The sequence below is a fragment of the Pseudophryne corroboree genome, chromosome 7 (genome assembly GCF_028390025.1).
Source record: "Pseudophryne corroboree isolate aPseCor3 chromosome 7, aPseCor3.hap2, whole genome shotgun sequence".
Taxonomy (NCBI): Eukaryota; Metazoa; Chordata; class Amphibia; order Anura; family Myobatrachidae; genus Pseudophryne; species Pseudophryne corroboree.
In genome coordinates this window covers 182,083,113-182,104,235 of record NC_086450.1, presented here as the reverse complement: position 1 = coordinate 182,104,235, position 21,123 = coordinate 182,083,113, and the positions used below count along the sequence as shown (strand labels likewise).

General features: G+C 44.8%; 1 protein-coding gene across 6 annotated transcripts in view; it reads left to right on the top strand.

Moving 5' to 3' along the window:
• The window catches only part of LOC134944918 (rac GTPase-activating protein 1-like), a 220,766-nt gene that overhangs the window by 63,734 nt on the left and 135,909 nt on the right, over positions 1-21,123 (top strand). For all 6 annotated transcript variants that reach the window (XR_010181988.1, XR_010181987.1, XM_063933862.1 and 3 more), the window contains exons 5-7: positions 14,309-14,381; positions 15,520-15,573; positions 16,280-16,360. Coding sequence is in view for 4 of the 6 variants with exons in the window: in XM_063933862.1 (XP_063789932.1) it covers positions 14,309-14,381; positions 15,520-15,573; positions 16,280-16,360 (208 nt within the window). In the remaining 2 variants the exon portion in view is untranslated. The remainder of the gene's footprint in view (positions 1-14,308; positions 14,382-15,519; positions 15,574-16,279; positions 16,361-21,123) is intronic.

Below are 21,123 nucleotides of genomic sequence, written 5' to 3'. Positions count from 1 at the left end.
GCCCTACCATTTAGATTGGCCACCGCTCCCAGAGTATTTACCAAAATTATGGTGGTAATGGCATCTTATCTGTCAGAGGGATAAGGATTTTCCCATACCTCGACTATTTATTAATCCTGGCACAATCTCTCAGGAATTGCTTCAGTGTCATCTGCAACAGACAGCTTATTTGCAGAGACACGGTTGGCTCATAAATTGGGTAAAGTTGTCCCTGGTTCCATCACAACGGATGACTCACTTAGGGGCTGTATTGGATTCGGGTCTTCAGAGAGTAATTTTACCTCTGAACAAAATATCTAACATTCAGTCAAGGATTCAGGAGCTGCTACACAGTCAAAGGTATCCATTCACACAGCAATTCGTGTGATGGGATTGATGGTGTCGACATTCGACATGGTGGAGTATGCTCCGTTCCACTCGAGGCCTCTGCAACCTCTGATCCTTTCCAAATGGAATGGTTTTCATCAGACAAAAATGCAGACTATGGTCTTTCCTCTGGAAGTAAGTTGGTCATTAGCCTGGTGGTTATAGACATACCATCTGGACAAAGGGAGACTCTTTTAGATATCAGATTGGGAAGTTCTGTCAAAAGATGCCAGTCTTCAGGGCTGAGGAGCGGTGTCAGGAAGGAGTTGCTTCCAGGGGCAGTGGACCAAGGAAGAAAGTTGCCTGCTAATAAATATATTGGAACTTCGGGCCATATATATGGCACTTATTCAGTCAAAGGACATCCTTCAGGGGACACCAGTCCAAATCCGCTCGGACAATGCAACGGCAGTAGCGTACCTCAACCATCAGGGAGGAACTCTGAATGAAAGAGGTAAGTCACGCGTTAAAGTGGGCAGAACTTCATCATCCAGCCTTGTCCGCAGTGTTCATTCCGGGAGTCCTAAACTGGGAAGCAGACTTTCTCATGCAAAGGAATGGGCTTTACACCCAGAGGTCTGGTAGACAAAATAAGAATTTACTTACCGGTAATTCTATTTCTCGTAGTCCGTAGTGGATGCTGGGAACTCCGTAAGGACCATGGGGAATAGCGGGCTCCTAAGGAGGCTGGGCACTCTAGAAAGATTTATGACTACCTGGTGTGCACTGGCTCCTTCCACCATGACCCTCCTCCAAGCCTCAGTTAGGACACCGTGCCCGGACGAGCAGACATAATAAGGAAGGATTTAGAATCCCGGGTAAGACTCTTACCAGCCACACCAATCACACCGTACAACTCGTGATACTATATCCAGTTTGACAGTATGAAAACAACTGAGCCTCTCAACAGATGGCTCAACAATAACCCTTTAGTTAACAATAACTATTTACAAGTATTGCAGACAATCCGCACTTGGGATGGGCGCCCAGCATCCACTACGGACTACGAGAAATAGAATTACCGGTGAGTAAATTCTTATTTTCTCTAACGTCCTAGTGGATGCTGGGAACTCCGTAAGGACCATGGGGATTATACCAAAGCTCCCAAACTGGCGGGAGAGTGCGGATGACTCTGTAGCACCGAATGAGAGAACTCCAGGTCCTCCTCAGCCAGGGTATCAAATTTGTAGAATTTTGCAAACGTATTTGCTAGAGATGAGCGCCTGAAATTTTTCGGGTTTTGTGTTTTGGTTTTGGGTTCGGTTCCGCGGCCGTGTTTTGGGTTCGAACGCGTTTTGGCAAAACCTCACCGAATTATTTTTGTCGGATTCGGGTGTGTTTTGGATTCGGGTGTTTTTTTCCAAAAACACTAAAAAACAGCTTAAATCATAGAATTTGGGGGTCATTTTGATCCCAAAGTATTATTAACCTCAAAAACCATAATTTACACTCATTTTCAGTCTATTCTGAATACCTCACACCTCACAATATTATTTTTAGTCCTAAAATTTGCACCGAGGTCGCTGTGTGAGTAAGATAAGCGACCCTAGTGGCCGACACAAACACCGGGCCCATCTAGGAGTGGCACTGCAGTGTCACGCAGGATGTCCCTTCCAAAAAACCCTCCCCAAACAGCACATGACGCAAAGAAAAAAAGAGGCGCAATGAGGTAGCTGTGTGAGTAAGATTAGCGACCCTAGTGGCCGACACAAACACCGGGCCCATCTAGGAGTGGCACTGCAGTGTCACGCAGGATGGCCCTTCCAAAAAACCCTCCCCAAACAGCACATGACGCAAAGAAAAAAAGAGGCGCAATGAGGTAGCTGTGTGAGTAAGATTAGCGACCCTAGTGGCCGACACAAACACCGGGCCCATCTAGGAGTGGCACTGCAGTGTCACGCAGGATGTCCCTTCCAAAAAACCCTCCCCAATCAGCACATGATGCAAAGAAAAAGAAAAGAAAAAAGAGGTGCAAGATGGAATTGTCCTTGGGCCCTCCCACCCACCCTTATGTTGTATAAACAAAACAGGACATGCACACTTTAACCAACCCATCATTTCAGTGACAGGGTCTGCCACACGACTGTGACTGATATGACGGGTTGGTTTGGACCCCCCCCAAAAAAGAAGCAATTAATCTCTCCTTGCACAAACTGGTTGATAAAGAGATAGTAGTATACTCGTAACAACTAGTATGACGACGGTATAAAGAATGAAAAAAAAACCACGGTTAGGTGGTATATAATACAATTATGGTTGGACGGACTGCCTGCCGAGTGCCGACACAGAGGTAGCCACAGCCGTGAACTACCGCACTGTACACTGGTTGATAAAGAGATAGTAGTATACTCGTAACAACTAGTATGACGACGGTATAAAGAATGAAAAAAAAACCACGGTTAGGTGGTATATATTATAATACAATTATGGATGGACGGACTGCCTGCCGAGTGCCGACACAGAGGTAGCCACAGCCGTGAACTACCGCACTGTACACTGGTTGATAAAGAGATAGTAGTATACTCGTAACAACTAGTATGACGACGGTATAAAGAATGAAAAAAAAACCACGGTTAGGTGGTATATAATACAATTATGGTTGGACGGACTGCCTGCCGAGTGCCGACACAGAGGTAGCCACAGCCGTGAACTACCGCACTGTACACTGGTTGATAAAGAGATAGTAGTATACTCGTAACAACTAGTATGACGACGGTATAAAGAATGAAAAAAAAACCACGGTTAGGTGGTATATAATACAATTATGGTTGGACGGACTGCCTGCCGAGTGCCGACACAGAGGTAGCCACAGCCGTGAACTACCGCACTGTACACTGGTTGATAAAGAGATAGTAGTATACTCGTAACAACTAGTATGACGACGGTATAAAGAATGAAAAAAAAACCACGGTTAGGTGGTATATAATACAATTATGGTTGGACGGACTGCCTGCCGAGTGCCGACACAGAGGTAGCCACAGCCGTGAACTACCGCACTGTACACTGGTTGATAAAGAGATAGTAGTATACTCGTAACAACTAGTATGACGACGGTATAAAGAATGAAAAAAAAAACCACGGTTAGGTGGTATATATTATAATACAATTATGGATGGACGGACTGCCTGCCGAGTGCCGACACAGAGGTAGCCACAGCCGTGAACTACCGCACTGTACTGTGTCTGCTGCTAATATAGACTGGTTGATAAAGAGATAGTATACAATACTACTAATATACTGGTGGTCAGGCACTGGTCACCACTAGTCACACTGGCAGTGGCACTCCTGCAGCAAAAGTGTGCACTGTTTAATTTTAATATAATATTATTTATCATGTACTCCTGGCTCCTGCTATAACAACCTGCAGTGCTCCCCAGTCTCCCCCACAATTATAAGCTTTATATACAATACATTGATGTGCAGCACACTGGGCTGAGCAGTGCACACAGACTGAGTCACTGTGTGACTGTGTATCGTTTTTTTCAGGCAGAGAACGGATATATTAAATAAAACAAACAACTGCACTGTCTCTGGTGGTCACTGGTCACTGTGGTCGTCAGTCACTAAACTCTGTCTGCACTCTCTTCTAATCTACAGTATCACAGCAATCTCTCTCTCTCTCTCTCTCTCTCTCTCTCTCTCTTCTAAATCTAATCTAAATGGAGAGGACGCCAGCCACGTCCTCTCCCTATCAATCTCAATGCACGTGTGAAAATGGCGGCGACGCGCGGCTCCTTATATAGAATCCGAGTCTCGCGAGAATCCGACAGCGTCATGATGACGTTCGGGCGCGCTCGGGTTAACCGAGCAAGGCGGGAAGATCCGAGTCGCTCGGACCCGTGAAAAAAAAAGTGAAGTTCGTGCGGGTTCGGATTCAGAGAAACCGAACCCGCTCATCTCTAGTATTTGCCCCTGACCAAGTAGCTGCTCGGCAAAGTTGTAAAGCCGAGACCCCTCGGGCAGCCGCCCAAGATGAGCCCACCTTCCGTGTGGAATGGGCCTTTACAGATTTTGGCTGTGGTATGCCTGCCACAGAATGTGCAAGCTGAATTGTACTACAAATCCAGCGAGCAATAGACTGCTTAGAAGCAGGAGCACCCAGTTTGTTGGGTGCATACAGGATAAACAGCGAGTCAGATTTTTCTGACTCCAGCCGTCCTGGAAACAAATATTTTCAGGGCCCTGACAACGTCTAGCAACTTGGAGTCCTCCAATTCACTAGTAGCCGCCGGCACCACAATAGGCTGGTTCAGGTGAAACGCTGACACTACCTTAGGGAGAAATTGGGGACGAGTCCTCAACTCTGCCCTATCCATATGGAAGATCAGATAAGGGCTTTTACATGATAAAGCCGCCAATTCTGACACTCGCCTGGCTGAAGCCAAGACTAATAACATGACCACTTTCCATGTGAGATATTTCAGATCCACGGTTTTAAGTGGCTCAAACCAATGTGATTTTAAGAAACTCAACATCACGTTGAGATCCCAAGGTGCCACTGGAGGCACAAACTGGGGCTGAATATGCAGCACTCCTTTTACAAAAGTCTGAACTTCAGGTACTGAAGCTAGTTCTTTTTGAAAGAAAATCGACAGAGCCGAGATCTGTACTTTAATGGATCCTGGTTTTAGGCCCATATCCACTCCTGCTTGCTGGAAATGCAGAAATCGACCTAGTTGAAATTCCTCTGTTGGGGCCTTATTGGCCTCGCACCATGCAACATATTTTCGCCATATGCGGTGATAATGCGTTGCCGTAACATCTTTCCTGGCCTTAATAAGCGTAGGAATGACTTCTTCCGGAATACCCTTTTCCTTTAGGATCCGGTGTTCAACCGCCATGCCGTCAAACGCAGCCGCGGTAAGTCTTGGAACAGACAGGGCCCCTGTTGTATCAGGTCCTGTCTGAGCGGTAGAGGCCACGGGTCCTCTGAGAGCATCTCTTGAAGTTCCGGGTACCACGCTCGTCTTGGCCAATCCGGAACCACGAGAATTGTGTTTACTCCTCGCTTTCTTATTATTCTCAATACCTTTGAAATGAGAGGCAGAGGAGGGAACACATAAACCGACTGGTACACCCACGGTGTTACTAGAGCGTCCACAGCTATCGCCTGAGGGTCCCTTGACCTGGTGCAATATCTTTTTAACTTTTTGTTGAGACGGGACACCATCATGTCCACCTGTGGTTTTTCCCAACTGTTTACCAGCATCTGGAAGACTTCTGGGTGAAGTCCCCACTCTCCCGGGTGGAGGTCGTGTCTGCTGAGGAAGTCTGCTTCCCAGTTGTCCACTCCCGGAATGAACACTGCTGACAGTGCTAGTACATGATTCTCCGCCCATCGGAGAATTCTTGTGGCTTCTGCCATCGCCATCCTGCTTCTTGTGCCGCTCTGTCGATTTACATGGGCGACTGCCATGATGTTGTCTGACTGGATCAGCACCGGCTGGTGTAGGAGCAGGGATTTTGCTTGGCTTAGGGCATTGTAGATGGCCCTTAGTTCCAGAATATTTATGTGAAGGGAAGTCTCCTGACTCGACCATAGTCCTTGGAAGTTTCTTCCCTGTGTGACTGCCCCCCAGCCTCGAAGGCTGGCATCCGTGGTCACCAGGACCCAGTCCTGTATGCCGAACCTGCGGCCCTCTAGAAGATGGGCACTCTGCAGCCACCACAGTAGAGACACCCTGGTTCTTGGAGACAGGGTTATTAAGCGATGCATCTGAAGATGCGATCCGGACCACTGGTCCAACAGGTCCCACTGAAAGATTCTGGCATGGAACCTGCCGAAGGGAATTGCTTCGTAAGAAGCCACCATCTTTCCCAGGACCCGCGTGCAGTGATGCACTGATACCTGTTTTGGTTTCAGGAGGTCTCTGACTAGAGATGACAACTCCCTGGCTTTCTCCTCCGGGAGAAACACTTTTCTCTGGACTGTATCCAGAATCATACCCAGGAACAGTAGCCGTGTCGTCGGAACCAGCTGTGACTTTGGGATATTCAGAATCCAGCCGTGCTGGTGCAGCACTTCCTGCGATAGTGCTACTCCCACCAACAACTGTTCCTTGGACCTCGCTTTTATTAGGAGATCGTCCAAGTACGGGATAATTAAAACTCCCTTTCTTCGAAGGAGTATCATCATTTCCGCCATAACCTTGGTAAATACCCTCGGTGCCGTGGACAGTCCAAACGGCAGCGTCTGAAATTGGTAATGGCAATCCTGTACCACAAATCTGAGGTACTCCTGGTGAGGATGGTAAATGGGGACATGCAAGTAAGCATCCTTGATGTCCAGGGATACCATGTAATCCCCCTCGTCCAGGCTTGCAATAACCGCCCTGAGCGATTCCATCTTGAACTTGAATTTCTTTCTTTATGTATGTGTTCAAGGATTTCAAATTTAGAATGGGTCTCACCGAACCGTCTGGTTTCGGTACCACAAATAGTGTGGAATAATAACCCCGGCCTTGTTGAAGTAGGGGTACCTTGATTATCACCTGCTGGGAATACAGCTTGTGAATTGCCGCTAGCACCGCCTCCCTGTCTGAAGGAGCAATCGGCAAGGCAGATTTTAGGAACCGGTGGGGTGGGGACGCCTCGAATTCCAGCTTGTACCCCTGAGATACTATTTGCAGGATCCAGGGATCCACCTGTGAGCGAACCCACTGATCGCTGAAATTTTTGAGGCGACCCCCCACCGTACCTGGCTCCGCCTGTGGAGCCCCACCGTCATGCGGCGGACTTGGAAGAAGAAGCGGGGGAGGACTTTTGCTCCTGGGAACCTGCAGTTTGTTGCAGCCTTTTTCCCCTACCTCTGCCTCTGGACAGAAAAGACCCGCCTTTTCCACGCCTGTTTTTCTGGGTCCGAAAGGACTGAACCTGATAAAACGGCGCCTTTTTAGGCTGTGAGGGGACATGGGGTAAAAATGCTGACTTCCTAGACGTTGCTGTGGAAACTAGGTCCGAGAGACCATCCCCAAATAATTCCTCACCCTTATATGGTAACACTTCCATGTGCTTTTTTGAATCCGCATCTCCTGTCCACTGGCGAGTCCATAAGCCTCTCCTAGCAGAAATGGACAATGCACTTACTTTAGATGCCAGTCGGCAGATTTCCCTCTGTGCATCTCTCATATATAAGACTGAGTCTTTTATATGGTCTATGGTTAACAGGATCGTGTCTCTGTCTTATGTGTCAATATTTTCTGACAGTTTATCTGACCACGCAGCGGCAGCACTGCACATCCAAGCTGACGCAATAGCTGGCCTAAGTATAATGCCTGTGTGTGTATATACAGACTTCAGGATCGCCTCCTGCTTTCTATCAGCAGGTTCCTTGAGGGCGGCCGTATCCGGAGACGGTAGTGCCACCTTTTTAGACAAACGTGTGAGTGCTTTATCCACTCTAGGGGGTGTTTCCCAACGTGACCTATCCTCTGGCGGGAAAGGGAACGCCATTAGTACCTTCTTAGGAATTACCAATTTTTTATCAGGGAAAGCCCACGCTTCTTCACACACTTCATTTAATTCATCTGATGGGGGAAAAACTACAGGTAGTTTTTTCTCTCCAAACATAATACCCTTTTTAGTGGTACCTGTAGTTATATCAGAAATGTTTAACACCTCTTTCATTGCCTCAATCATGCAGTGAATGGCCTTAGTGGGCATCAGGTTTGACTCATCATCGTCGACACTGGTGTCAGTATCGGTGTCGACATCTGGGTCTGCTTGAGGTAGCGGGCGTTTTAGAGCCCCTGACGACCCATGCGACGCCTGGGCAGGCACGAGCTGAGAAGTCGGCTGTCCCACATTTGGCATGTCGTCGATTTTTTTTTTTTTATATAAGGAGTCTATACGTGCTCTCATTATCCATAAGCCCATCCACTCAGGTGTCTGCCCCGCAGGGGGTGACATCCCTTCTAAAGGCATCTGCTCCGCCTCCACATCATTATCCTCATCAAACATGTCGACACAGCCGCACACACCGCACACACACAAGGAATGCTCCGAATGAGGACAGGACCCACAAAAGCCCTTTGGGGGGACAGAGTGAGAGTATGCCCGCACACACCAGAGCGCTATATAATGCAGGGACTAACTGAGTTATGTCCCCTATAGCTGCTTTTTATTATATATATATATATATATTGCGCCCAAATTTAGTGCCCCCCCTCTCTGTTTTTACCCTGTTCTGTAGTGTAGACTGCAGGGGAGAGCCAGGGAGCTTCCTTCCAGCGGATCTGTGAAGGAGAAATGGCGCCAGTGTGTCTGAGGGAGATAGCTCCGCCCCTTTTCCGCGGCCTATTCTCCCGCTTTTTCTGGATTCTGGCAGGGGTATTTTCCACATATATAGCCTCTGGGGCTATATATTGTGGTATTTTTGCCAGCCAAGGTGTTTTTATTGCAGCTCACGGCGCCCCCCCCCCAGCGCCCTGCACCCTCAGTGACCGGAGTGTGTGGTGTGCATGAGGAGCAATGGCGCACAGCTGCAGTGCTGTGCGCTACCTTGGTGAAGACTGATGTCTTCTGCCGCCGTTTTTCCGGACCTCTTCTTGCTTCTGGCTCTGTAAGGGGGACGGCGGCGCGGCTCCGGGACCGAACACCAAGGACTGGGCCTGCGGTCGATCCCTCTGGAGCTAATGGTGTCCAGTAGCCTAAGAAGCCCAATCCGGCTGCAAGCAGGCGAGTTCGCTTCTTCTCCCCTTAGTCCCTCGCTGCAGTGAGCCTGTTGCCAGCAGGTCTCACTGAAAATAAAAAACCTAAAACTATACTTTCTTTCTAAGGGCTCAGGAGAGCCCCTAGTGTGCATCCAACCTCGGCCGGGCACGAAATCTAACTGAGGCTTGGAGGAGGGTCATGGTGGGAGGAGCCAGTGCACACCAGGTAGTCATAAATCTTTCTAGAGTGCCCAGCCTCCTTCGGAGCCCGCTATTCCCCATGGTCCTTACGGAGTTCCCAGCATCCACTAGGACGTTAGAGAAATTCTGGTAGACAAGTGGGGGTTACCGGAGATGGATCTCATGGCGTCCCATCAGAACAACAAAGTTCCTGCATATGGGTCAAGAACAAAGGATCCCAAACCGATCTTTGTTGATGCCCTGTCTGTGAGATGGGACTTTCGTCTGGCCTATGTGTTTCCACCAATCGCAGGGTGATGCGAAAGGCAAAACAAGGAAGGGGCACCGTGATACTAATAGCGCTGGCTTGGCCCAGAAGACATTGGTACACAGATCGGCAGATGCTGTCAATGGATGCTCCATTTCTACTCCCTTAACGTCCAGATCTACTGTGTCAGGGTCATTGCTATCACAAGCACCTGGATCCACGGTCTTTGATGGCATGGCTCTTGTGAGAATCCTTCTGCTTTCAGGATGGAAGTCTCAGCAGGTAATTCAAACAATGCTCAGAGCAAGGAATCCTTCCTCAGCTCACATTTATCACTGAATATGGCAAGCCTATATTCATTGGTACAGTGACCGAAAATTTGACCCTAGGTCTTTTAGAGTTTCCTGAGTCCTAGTTTTTCTTCAGGCAGGAATGGACAAAGGTTTACGGGTGGCTCCCTTGAGAGTTCAAGTGTCAGCATTGACTGTATGGTTCCAAACGAAAATTGCTAACCTACAGTATGTGCGCACTTTTTTCCAGGGAATGCTGCACATTCACCCTCCTTTTGCTCCTCCTACAGTGCCTTGGGATTTAAGTTTAGTCCTAAAGGCCCTTCAAGTTGCCCCATTTGAACCACGAAAATGAGTGGATCTTAAATGGTTGACAGCTAAAGTTCTCATTTCTACTGGCTACGTCTTCAGCTAGAAGAGTTTCATATTTAGGGAGCATTGTCATGTCACCCTCCTTCTTCTTTTTTTTTTTTTTTTTTTTTTTTCTAAATTCCACCTTAACAAAGAAATTGTAGTCCCGGCCTTCCAAGGGCCAGACTTTTCTGCAGGAGATGCATCGTTGGACGTAGTCCGCGCTTTAAGGATCTACGTGGATCGTACCAGTACCATCAGAAAAACAGACACTCTCTTCGTTCTCTAAGGATTTCACAAGAGAGGATGGCCTGCTGACAAGCACACACTGGCGAGGTGGCTTTGAAAGACTATTTCAGAAGCATATTCTCAAGCTGATCTCCCTGTTCCGGCTAATGTCTCTGCTCACTCTACTTGTAACGTAGGTCCGTCATGGGCAGCACAACGTGGTGCTTCAGCAGAACAGATATGTAAGGCAACCACATGGTCTTCCGTTAACACATTAATTAGACATTATGCCTTTGATACCTTTGCCTCACAGGACGCTGAATTCGGGCAAAGGATTCTCCTGTCAAATCAGGAGCGTCCCCACCACTAAATTGCTTTGGAACATCCCAATGTTATCCTGTAGATAACCTGTGGACCCTGCAGGAGAAATAATCGTTATGGTAGACTTACCGTTGATAACTCTATTTCTCCTAAGTCCACAGGGATCCCATCCTGATGCACCTGATTTGAGGATCCTTTCACTTATTAACCTCTTCCTTCTTGTACGGAAGTAGGTGCATGTGTGTTCTTCACGCCTGGTTAGGGCTCTCTGATGCTCCTGCCTTGAGCTTTGGAAAACAACTCATGTGCCTGAGCCAGGAGGCGGGGATATAGAGACAGGCCCGTTGCATTCAGGGAGGCTGAAAGCTTTGATCGTTTGGTGCCAATCCGCTGTCACTACCTCATATCCCAATGTTTTCCGGGGGACTTAGGAGAATTAGAGTTATCAACGGTAAGTCTACCATAACGATTAGTTTGGGGTTAATTGGATACCCCCAATAATGAAATGGGACTGAAGAATGTTAATTCTATGCACGTTATCATCTGTAACCAAACATTAAAACGGTTATTAAAAAAAAAAAATTATTTATTTATTTTGATTTATTATTACAGGTAGAGTATCCCATATCCAAATACGGAATTTTTTGAGTGAGACTGAGATAGTGACATCTTTGTTTCCTGATGGCTCAATGTACACAAACTTTGTTTTTTGCATAAAGTAATTAAAGATATTGTATTAAATGACCTTCAGGCTGTGTGTATAAGGTGTATATGAAACATAAATGAATTGTATCTATGTACACACATTTTGTTTAATGCACAAAGTTATTAAAAATATTGGCTAAAATTACCTTCAGGCTGTGTATAAGGTGTATATGAAACATAAATGCATTCTGTGCTTAGACTTGGGTCCCATCGCCATGATATCTCATTATGGTATGCAGTTATTCCAAAATACGGAAAAATCCGATATCCAAAATACTTCTGGTCCCAAGCATTTTGGATATGGGATACTTAACCTGTATTATTATTTTTTTTAGTTCAGTGAGCCTAGCCATTTCTATCCTGCTTATGGCTCATTAATTATTATTTTTTTGTGTGTTTTTCTTTTTTTTGTTTAATGGTTAAATAACGGGAAAATCAAACGAAATCTGCAAAATAAAATAATGTTCCATGATTCTTCCCATAGAGTCTATGGGCCTGATTTAGAGGTGGAAGCCGACACTGCTTTGCTTACATCTTTTGCACCTACATCTGAATGCTGATGCTGCATCTGATTTTTCAAACGGCTGAGATGCCACTTGCAGCATCTTAAGGCATTTTTGTCATTGCATATTTAGGCGCACCATTGAAACTTGCACCATTCCCATGGCCGGTGCTGTATAGCCTCCTGTGTGAGTGTCTGTGCGTCTCTGTGTGACTCAGATGAATGCACAGACTTAAAGCATTGTCTGTCTGCATGCCACATCAGTGCTGTGTCCATCTCTCACTAAGCTATTTGTATCCAATTAGTGCAACTGTACATCTTTTTCTGTTTCCCCTTTGTATAGCGCGATTACATGTGTATGTCACGTAAAGTACGGGTAGAAAGTTATTTGATATTTAGTTTATAGTTATTAAACTTTTTTTTGCTATTAAAGCTTTCACTGCACATAATTCATGACGATACAGCGTCCGACGATGGGGTTCTGCAGCATGTCATCGCTAACGACATCTCCCGACGGCCCTATCATTGAGCGTGTATGTCATGGGTACACACTAGACGATGTACCTGATATATTGTTCCAATCCACGCCAGAACGATATATTGGCCAATATATCTAGCGTGTACCCGGCTTAAGGCTATAGACGATATGGAGTTAGAATATTTGTATTATTAATTTGTGAAAAGCTGACTAAACCCCCAAGCATCTAATATCCTTGCCCATCAAACTATTACAAGGTTAACCGCAGCATAGGGAACATCCGCTTTGTGAGCTACTTTTGCTTTTCAGTAAATCTGCTTTAATGCAGGTTTTGATGGGAGAACGAAAAACTCTAGCAAAAAAATAGGAATCTGTCCTTTTTATTAATGTAAACATACCAGGACATAGTGCAGTGCCTTTGGTACACCCTTCCAATGAATAATGTGTTTAATGAACATATGGGCAATGAAAACAGGTCTTGTCTCTTAAAAAAAGAAATAAAATAATAAAAAAACATGGGTTTAGTGATATGGGATGATGGGTATGTTGTGGTGTTTTGTTGATGGGAAAGGGGTTTTAGAACCTGCAGTTGGGAGATAATAATAATAATAATTTAATGCTATAGCGCTTTCTCCAATAGGACTCGAGGCGCTTAACAGATACATAGCATAATATAGTACAGAAAATAATGAAGTACAGAACAGATTTTCATAAAATACAGAAGCATGGAGATACTAAAGGGACAATTATGGGAATGCTTGAGTAAAAAGGAAAGTCTTGAGTCTACTTTTGAAGGATTCTATAGTTGGGGCCTCTCGCGCTGTCCGGGGAAGTGAGTTCCATAGAGTCGGAGCCGCATGACTAAAAGCTCGACCCCCAGATGAATTACGGGAGATTCTAGGTACTGCTAAAAGTCCTTCATCTACAGATCGCAGTAATCGAGTGGGGCAGTATGGGGTCAGTAGCTGCTTCAGGTACCTTGGGTCCTGGTCATGTAGTGCTTTCATGGGCATGGAGTTGCAAGTGTTTTTTTTTTTATTTCCCTACTTGTATATGTACAGTTCTAAGTCACAATACATTTAAATGTATCCTAAAATACTCTAAACATGATTATTTGTTTAAATACTTAGTTACCTATCTCTTTTTCTTCTCATTGATAAAAATTGTCAAATTCAATCCTGTGACACATTTAACAGCCTCCTATCCATTGCTCTTGGGCACTAACACTATTCTACTATCTGAATTGTCACTATATTTGTGGTTAATTTCCACACTCTGGCAGGCACTTAATATAATTTGCACACTGCAGAATTACCACACAACATTGCTGCAATGCCCACGGTTTGACATTTGTAATTGTATTGCTTGAGCTGTTTAAATTATTTGGCAAAAGTGTTGTGATATACACTGAAAATGAAGACCGGAGTTCACCGTATGGAATTCGTCCGCTAATTGAATCTGACCCCTGGTGTTCATAGACCTTTAGCTCATATTAGACGGACCATATACTTTTCCCTTTTCTGCTGCCATGACTGGCCCCAATTTATAGTGAATCCACCACACCCCCTACTCGTACACACAAGTGGCCCCAATTTATAGTGTGACACACACAGACCTTTATCACATAGTTGATTGACCATTTACTATTCCCTTTTCTACTGCCTACTGCAAAAAAGTATAAAACCTTTTCTTTCCTATCCACTTGTGCACTTAACAGCCGAGGACATGTCATGTGAATTTGAACTAGTCTGCCCTAGGACACCCTCCTTTTACAATGGTAACTCTTTGTGCTTAGAGAAACTAATGGCTTTAAATGTGTGGGGTTTTTTTTTTTTTATCTGCAAATCATGGGGAGAATTAATTAAAAATACAAAATGTGATTGGGCATTTTCTTTAATATCCATTGGGGTCACTCCGTGATGGAAACTCTGAGCCAGATGAATATTTCACATTTGTTTTCTTTATCAGGAAATCCATGGTCGATGAGTCATGCGGTTCCTTTCTGTCGGACATCAGCTATGACCAGACAGATGACGACTTGGTGAGACTGGTGCTGTTGTTTTGGCACAATGTATTCTGCAAACTTTTGTCAATATGCTGCGATCTCTGCCCTCCGGGCATCTGCATGGCCACCCTATGTTAGGGTGGGCGTTATGGGACCATTGTAAATCTGTTTTGTTTCTCTATCCAACGCCATGCCCTTGTTCTCTTCACTCTTTTGACAACTGGTTTATATTTATTAATAAAATAAAACCACAAAATCTCATTCTATCCAATTTAAATGCTAATTTCTGTCCCTTTCGGTGTAACCGGGAGTCTTTCGCTGAGCGTTCAGCCGAGAAAGGTCCCTGTGGGGAGCCTTCTCCCCCCTCCACCCTGTTTAGCTCTCCCTCCCTGCTCGCACACTGTGCTCCTGAGAATACATCCTGTTTGTAATTTGCTTTCCTTAATGCTTTTGAACCGTCCATAGCTGCTTGCGGTGGCTCCCAGAGGCAGCATTAATATTTAGCTGGCACAATGGCTGTGCTGCCTCATGCACGCAGTGTTTTGGGCCGTGTCACACGTACAGGGTTTGTGCAGATCTGTCTGGGGAGAAGCCTCCGTCGTCCGACACGTTATCTTCTACAAACAGTTTCAGGCTCCTGTGCTTTTCTGGACAACCGTAGCTCAGTCCACCGAGGCCAAGCTGGCCCCCTGATACTTGCAATCCAGCCAGAGACTAGGATTTCACGTCTGCATTTGTCCTTTACATGCAGCAGATATTTATTCTAGTAAATGTTTCATGGAAAGTAATTTCTCAGATAAAGAGAACAAGTGTTCACCTTGTGATCACCTTTCATTTATCAAATAATGACGCTCCTGGATGCTTTTAAAAGGATGTGTTATAAAAATATGCTGTGTTCTGTAGAATGTAAGGGATACTTCATGCCAACTAAAAGTTACATGCAGTAATATATAGATCACGTTTATAGGAAGTTGGAGGCAATCCTTGTAGCAGGTTGTTTACCTTTCATTTACACCTTTCATCTCATGACCCTTTTGAGTCATGTGACATCAGTTGTTTGGGTTATTCCCACCCAGGAGTGACATAGTTCCTCTTAATGTAAGGATAGATTTCACAGGGTATTTTATGTAAGTTTGGGTCAATTGTGTATTTACAATTGTCTTAATTTCTTTAGGACTTAGATGAGCTGGTGGGAAAACCTGTGAAGCTAAAGCCGTGGGAGAAGAGGGTAAGTCTATAGCATGAAGGGTAATGGCAGTGTACAATACCTATCTCTGAAAAGTAGCTCCTTTTCGACAGAGCATCCTATAGAACATTACAATGTATAACTGTGTCTTTAATTAGTAATAAAAATATACAGTGTAGAGATAGTGATTCTAAATATTTGGTTCCCTCCTCCTTCCTGTCAAATCAGGAGAATGAGGGGTCAGTGTTATTATTGCCAGGTATCGGCCTGACTTCATTTGTCAGCAAATTGCCCGGAATCAATAAAAAATTCATTATTTGTATACCAGGCTCCTGCGGGTTTGGCAGAAATATTTCATAAATCATCGAACAGGTACGCGAGAAATTTTCCTGCCCAGCCATTGTGTGTCGGCGCCCTCTAGTGTCCGGTACTGGGACTTATTTGGGACACAATGAAGGGCACTAATGACTACTGTTGGACATTCTTGAAGACTTGTGAGGAGTGGCAAGTGATGTGATTGCTCTAAATGAAGAGAAGTTCTCCCATTTACAACTGCACTCTGCATTCATGGTGCACATTTTATTTCTAGAGGTCCTGTAAGGATATTTTATTATGGTAACAAGGAAATGTCCAGTCTGTATTGTGTGTGTATCTGTTAAAGTTTACATTACTGTACCTTGGGGATATTCTTGTTCTAAAGTCAAAGTAACTTTGCACAACTAAAATTGCTTTGTGTCCCTCTCTACAGCGCTCTTCACTCACTCCATTCATTGCTCCTTTTATGAAAAGGTCCCGTCCAAGTTTAACTGCTGCTGTGGTAAATGAAAATGTGAGTGGCAACACCTGTAGTAACAGTTCTGTGTACCGCTGATATGTAGTGTGTGTCATACAATCTGTACACTAGATACGCTGTAACTCAGGGATTGACACATTTTGTGTAAAATCTAGGAGCCAGCTTAATAGTTTAGGGCCCAAAAATGATGTTGTGCCAAAAAATATGAAAAACTGTATAGGCCATCACATGTGACCATCAGACTTTGCTACAAGCCTTTCCCTGGCCCTCCATTCTTAGTGTGACACACACACACACACACACACACACACACACACACACACACACACGTGCCCCTAATGCATATTGTGCCACACACGCGTGCCCCCAATTCATAGTGTGCTGTACACCTTACGACTGGTATTTGTTGAGCCCTGCTATAACATCCAGCTTTATGTGAACTAATTTTGGCCTTTTACAGGAGAATGTAATAATACAGCTTTAGCATCGGTTCTGTACAGGTTATTATGAGCAGACTTCATACTTTGTGCAATAGTATGTCCTGCAGGTTGAATGCAGTCTTCCTAAATAGTTTTCTGCCTTAATCATTGCTGCCTACCAATACTGGGACCATGGGTTAGATGTTCACAAGGTCACATGTGTGGAGTTTGTATGTGTTCCATGTGTTTGCGTGGAATTACCCTGGGTGCTTGAGTTTTCTCCTGCTCTCCAAAACCATACTGGTAGGTTAATTTCCTGCAGACAAAAGCTTTTGCATTTGCATGTTAGGGAATTGTCATTCTAGTCGCTTCCTAAAAAAAGAATCCCACCAAAGAATTGATTATTCTCTTGGCACCAGTCTGTCACTACTTCTTCTTCTTCTTCTTCTTTTTTTTTTTTTTTCTTCACACCACCACTTTCTTTCCTAACACTGGTAATGAATGTCCTTCTACGCAGCTCATTAACTGACTTTGATAGGCCCTACACACTGGCCGACATCCGTCAAAGATATGAACGATCTCGTTCATAAATGAACGAGATACCGTTCATATCTTTGAGTGTGGAGGCACCAGCGATGAACAGTGCGCGGCCCAGCGCTCGTTCATCGCTGGTTCCCCGCCGGCTGTACATGCAGGCCAATATGGACGATCTCGTCCATATTTGCCTGCACTTCAGTGCAGCCGGGTGACGGGGGGAGTGAAGAAACTTCACTCCCGTCGCCCGTATCTGCCATCAGGCAGCTCGGCAGCGGATCGGCCAATGTGTAGGGCCCTTTAGTCTAGAGCCATTGTCCAGACCTGTTCCCAAAATACCCCAACCCATGTGTGTAGACAAATGTGCCTTTGTTTTCTAAATATGTCTATAGTGAAACTGTGAGCATGTTCTTGCTTGTTATTCAGTGGCCCAAAAACAGATGTGTCTGACCGAGTGAGTTTTGTGGTTTAATGTATATAAACTGCGTTTTTGTTTTTTGTTTTTTTTGCTGTTAATTGAGATTTCAGGAAAATCAGCCTTTTATAATGTGTCTTGTTATGGTATGGGTTTATGTCATCTGTCCAGTAAAAGCTTAGAAGGTACTGCAGTCCATAATCTATTGCCTGCTAAAATTCCCAGTGACTAATCCTTGATATACATCGCATGGCAATTTACCATGTACGTGCCTCTGAATGCGATTGTACATAGTCTACTGAAGAGTGAGTGTGCCATCTCCTGGTGTATATCAGAATTACTTAAGTGCCATCTTAGATGTCACAACCTCCAATGCTGTTTGGAGGTGGGTATGCAGGTTTGGAATTTAGAATTATATTACCTGTCCCACTGAGAGTAAACTGTTGAAAAATGCACCAGATAATGAAACCTACACTTTGGGATTAGCAGTGTTTCAAAGCAGGAAGGCAGGTTTCCAAATTGTGTATTCTGCCGGCTGATCTTAAAATGTAACACCTGTATATATGTGTGTGTGTGTATATATGTGTGTGTATATATATATATATATATATATATATATATATATATATATATATATATATATATATATATATATATATATATATATATATATATATATATATATATATATATAAATTTTTTTTTTTGACTTTTACTAAAGCATCACATCACGTACATCAAATATATCAAGTGTGAACAATAAGAATATGAAAACAATTCCATGTCTACCATAGCTCATAGTAATGTAAATAATCATAAACAATAAGTGTTCCCTCTTTACATGTAATCATAACCGATTGGGTAGACCGTTACTATCAAGGTATAGTTTGAACAGTTATCAGAATATCCCTTCTACCAGGAATAGGAGGAGCCCAGAGTCTAAAGGAGTTGCACTTTCTCAAAAAGATCCAGTACTATGGAGGGGTCCACTAGCAGCAGGGGTGTATCTACCTATTGGCCAGGATGGCACTCGCCAGGGGCGCCAGGCAAGGAGGGGGCGCCACCTGGCTGTGCCACCCGCGGCCAAAGGATATAATAGCATTACTGTCAGACTGTACCTGGTGAGAGTCTGTTACTGCTGGAGCGGCGCTGGTGTCCGGCAGCACCGCACTTGTAATCAGACTCAAAATAAACTACAGCTCCCAGCAGCCCTTGTTGCTGGGAGCTCCCGGCAGCAAGGGCTGCTGGGAACTGTAGTTTATTGTGAGTCTGATTACAAGTGCGGTGCTGCCGGACACTAGTCTGATCACTGGTGCAGTGCATTGCTGACGGACACCGGAACCGCGCCGGCAATAACAGACTCTCATCAGGTACACAGCAATTGTTATATAGCACAGTGCTATAGGTGGTCATTCCGAGTTGATCGCTCGCTAGCAGTTTTTAGCAGCCGTGCAAACGCTATGCCGCCTTCCACTGAGAGTGTATTTTAGCTTAGCAGAAGTGCGAACTAAAGGATCGCAGAGCGGCAAAAAAAAAAATTGTGCCGTTTCAGAGTAGCTCCAGAACTACTCAGTGCTTGCGATCACTTCAGCCCATTCAGTTCCGGATTTGACGTCACAAACACACCCTGCGTTCGCCCAGCCACGCCTGAGTTTTTCCTGGCACACCTGCGTTTTTTCGAACACTCCCTGAAAACGGTTGACACCCAGAAACGCCCACTTCCTGTCAATCACTCTGCGGTCAGCAGTGCGACTGAATAGCTTCACTAGACCCTGTGTGAAACTACTTTGTTTGTTGTAATAGTACGTCGCGCGTGCCATTGCGCTGCATACGCATGCGCAGAAGTGCCTTTTTTTGCCCCATCGCTGCACAGCGAACGAATGCAGCTAGCGATCAACTCGGAATGACCACCATAGATCTATTTGTTGTTGAAGATAATATAAAAGTGGCAGTGTTTGGGAGAAGGGACTGTAGTACCTTTAAAACGACACGATTTTCATGCATGTTAGATGTAAGTAGTAAGTAAGCGAAAACTTTAACTTGTTGAGTGTAATAAAGAAAATACATATCTTACCTATTTCAAGGCCATGTTCAAGGAAATTTATATCAGTTAATTATATAATTGATCATTTTATCTTGGAATTGATGGCACCCTGATGTTTTTTCTAACAGGAAGTACTTCTACCATCCAACTATTGGTGTTTGGTTAATGGCTGGATCCATTTAAGGCTCATCTCACAGCAGCTCATTAGCATTTCATTGAGGATGCAGTCAAGATACCGGCATTTGGCATCCCGGCGGTCGGAAAGCTGACGCCAGCATCCCGAAACTGCCCAGAATGCTGATGCTGGCATCCCAACATAGGTAGCGATGCAGAATGCCAAAATCTGGATCGAGTTGGTGCCAAAGTCTCCACTGGCAAGCTACGTGGGAGGGTTAGGGTTAGGCTGCGAGGGCGGAGGGCTAGGGTTAGGCTGCAGGTAGGGGGATTAGGAAGGGTGGATTAGGGTTAGGCACCACTGAGGAGGCTTTTGGGGGGGGGGGGGGGGGGTTTAAGGTCAGGCTGTGGGAAAGGTGGGTTTGGGGGGAGGGATGGTGTAACGTGAATACGAGACACTATTGTGCGGTGTAATGTGAATGAGGGACACTACTGTGTGGCATAATTTGAATTGGAAGTACTATTGTGTCCACGCCCTTCCCCCCACAAGACCATGCCCCATTTCCAATACTCAACTTATTCCAAATGTGTGTAGGGGGGGGCGCCAGCTACTTACTTTGCCAGGGGCACTTGGACCCCTAGATACACCCCTGACTAGCAGCAATCTAGTCTCATGCCATTCTGTATACTTGATGGAGACTCTAATCCGTGTTTCAAAATCTACTGGAAGAGAAGTTACATAGCTTTCCCAAGAATCCAAAAATTGCAAAGCCAGCTTCTCTTTATCTAAAGGTGTTTCCAACCAATCCATCTAAAATATATATTAAGCAATTTCCCTTTACAAAGTTAGGGAAGGGATATGGGAAAAGATCCATGATTGTAAAATGGTTTTACAGGCTGCCGCACTAATGGTCAGAAATAGTTTCTTACTGCCTATGGTGACCCTCTGATTGCCAGGAGCAATTCCAGAAATCGCCCATTCCGCAAATAATTTCCTAGATGTTCCATCGAATAACGCCAAATTTATACCCAGAAACTGTGTATCAATGGGCCACCTGCATACAGTATCCTAATGAGTTGTGTAAATGAGAATGCAGCCAATCTGTTCATTAGTAACAGGGGAAATCACTTCTTTTAGAAACATCTAGGGTGTTTTTGAACACTCTCTCCTTTCTTTGTTAATTAAAACACTTCACCTATTCCATTTTAGTAGTATCCTACCTTAGATAGTGTTAATATCATATGAACTTTGTGTGGCTACAAAAAAATAAAA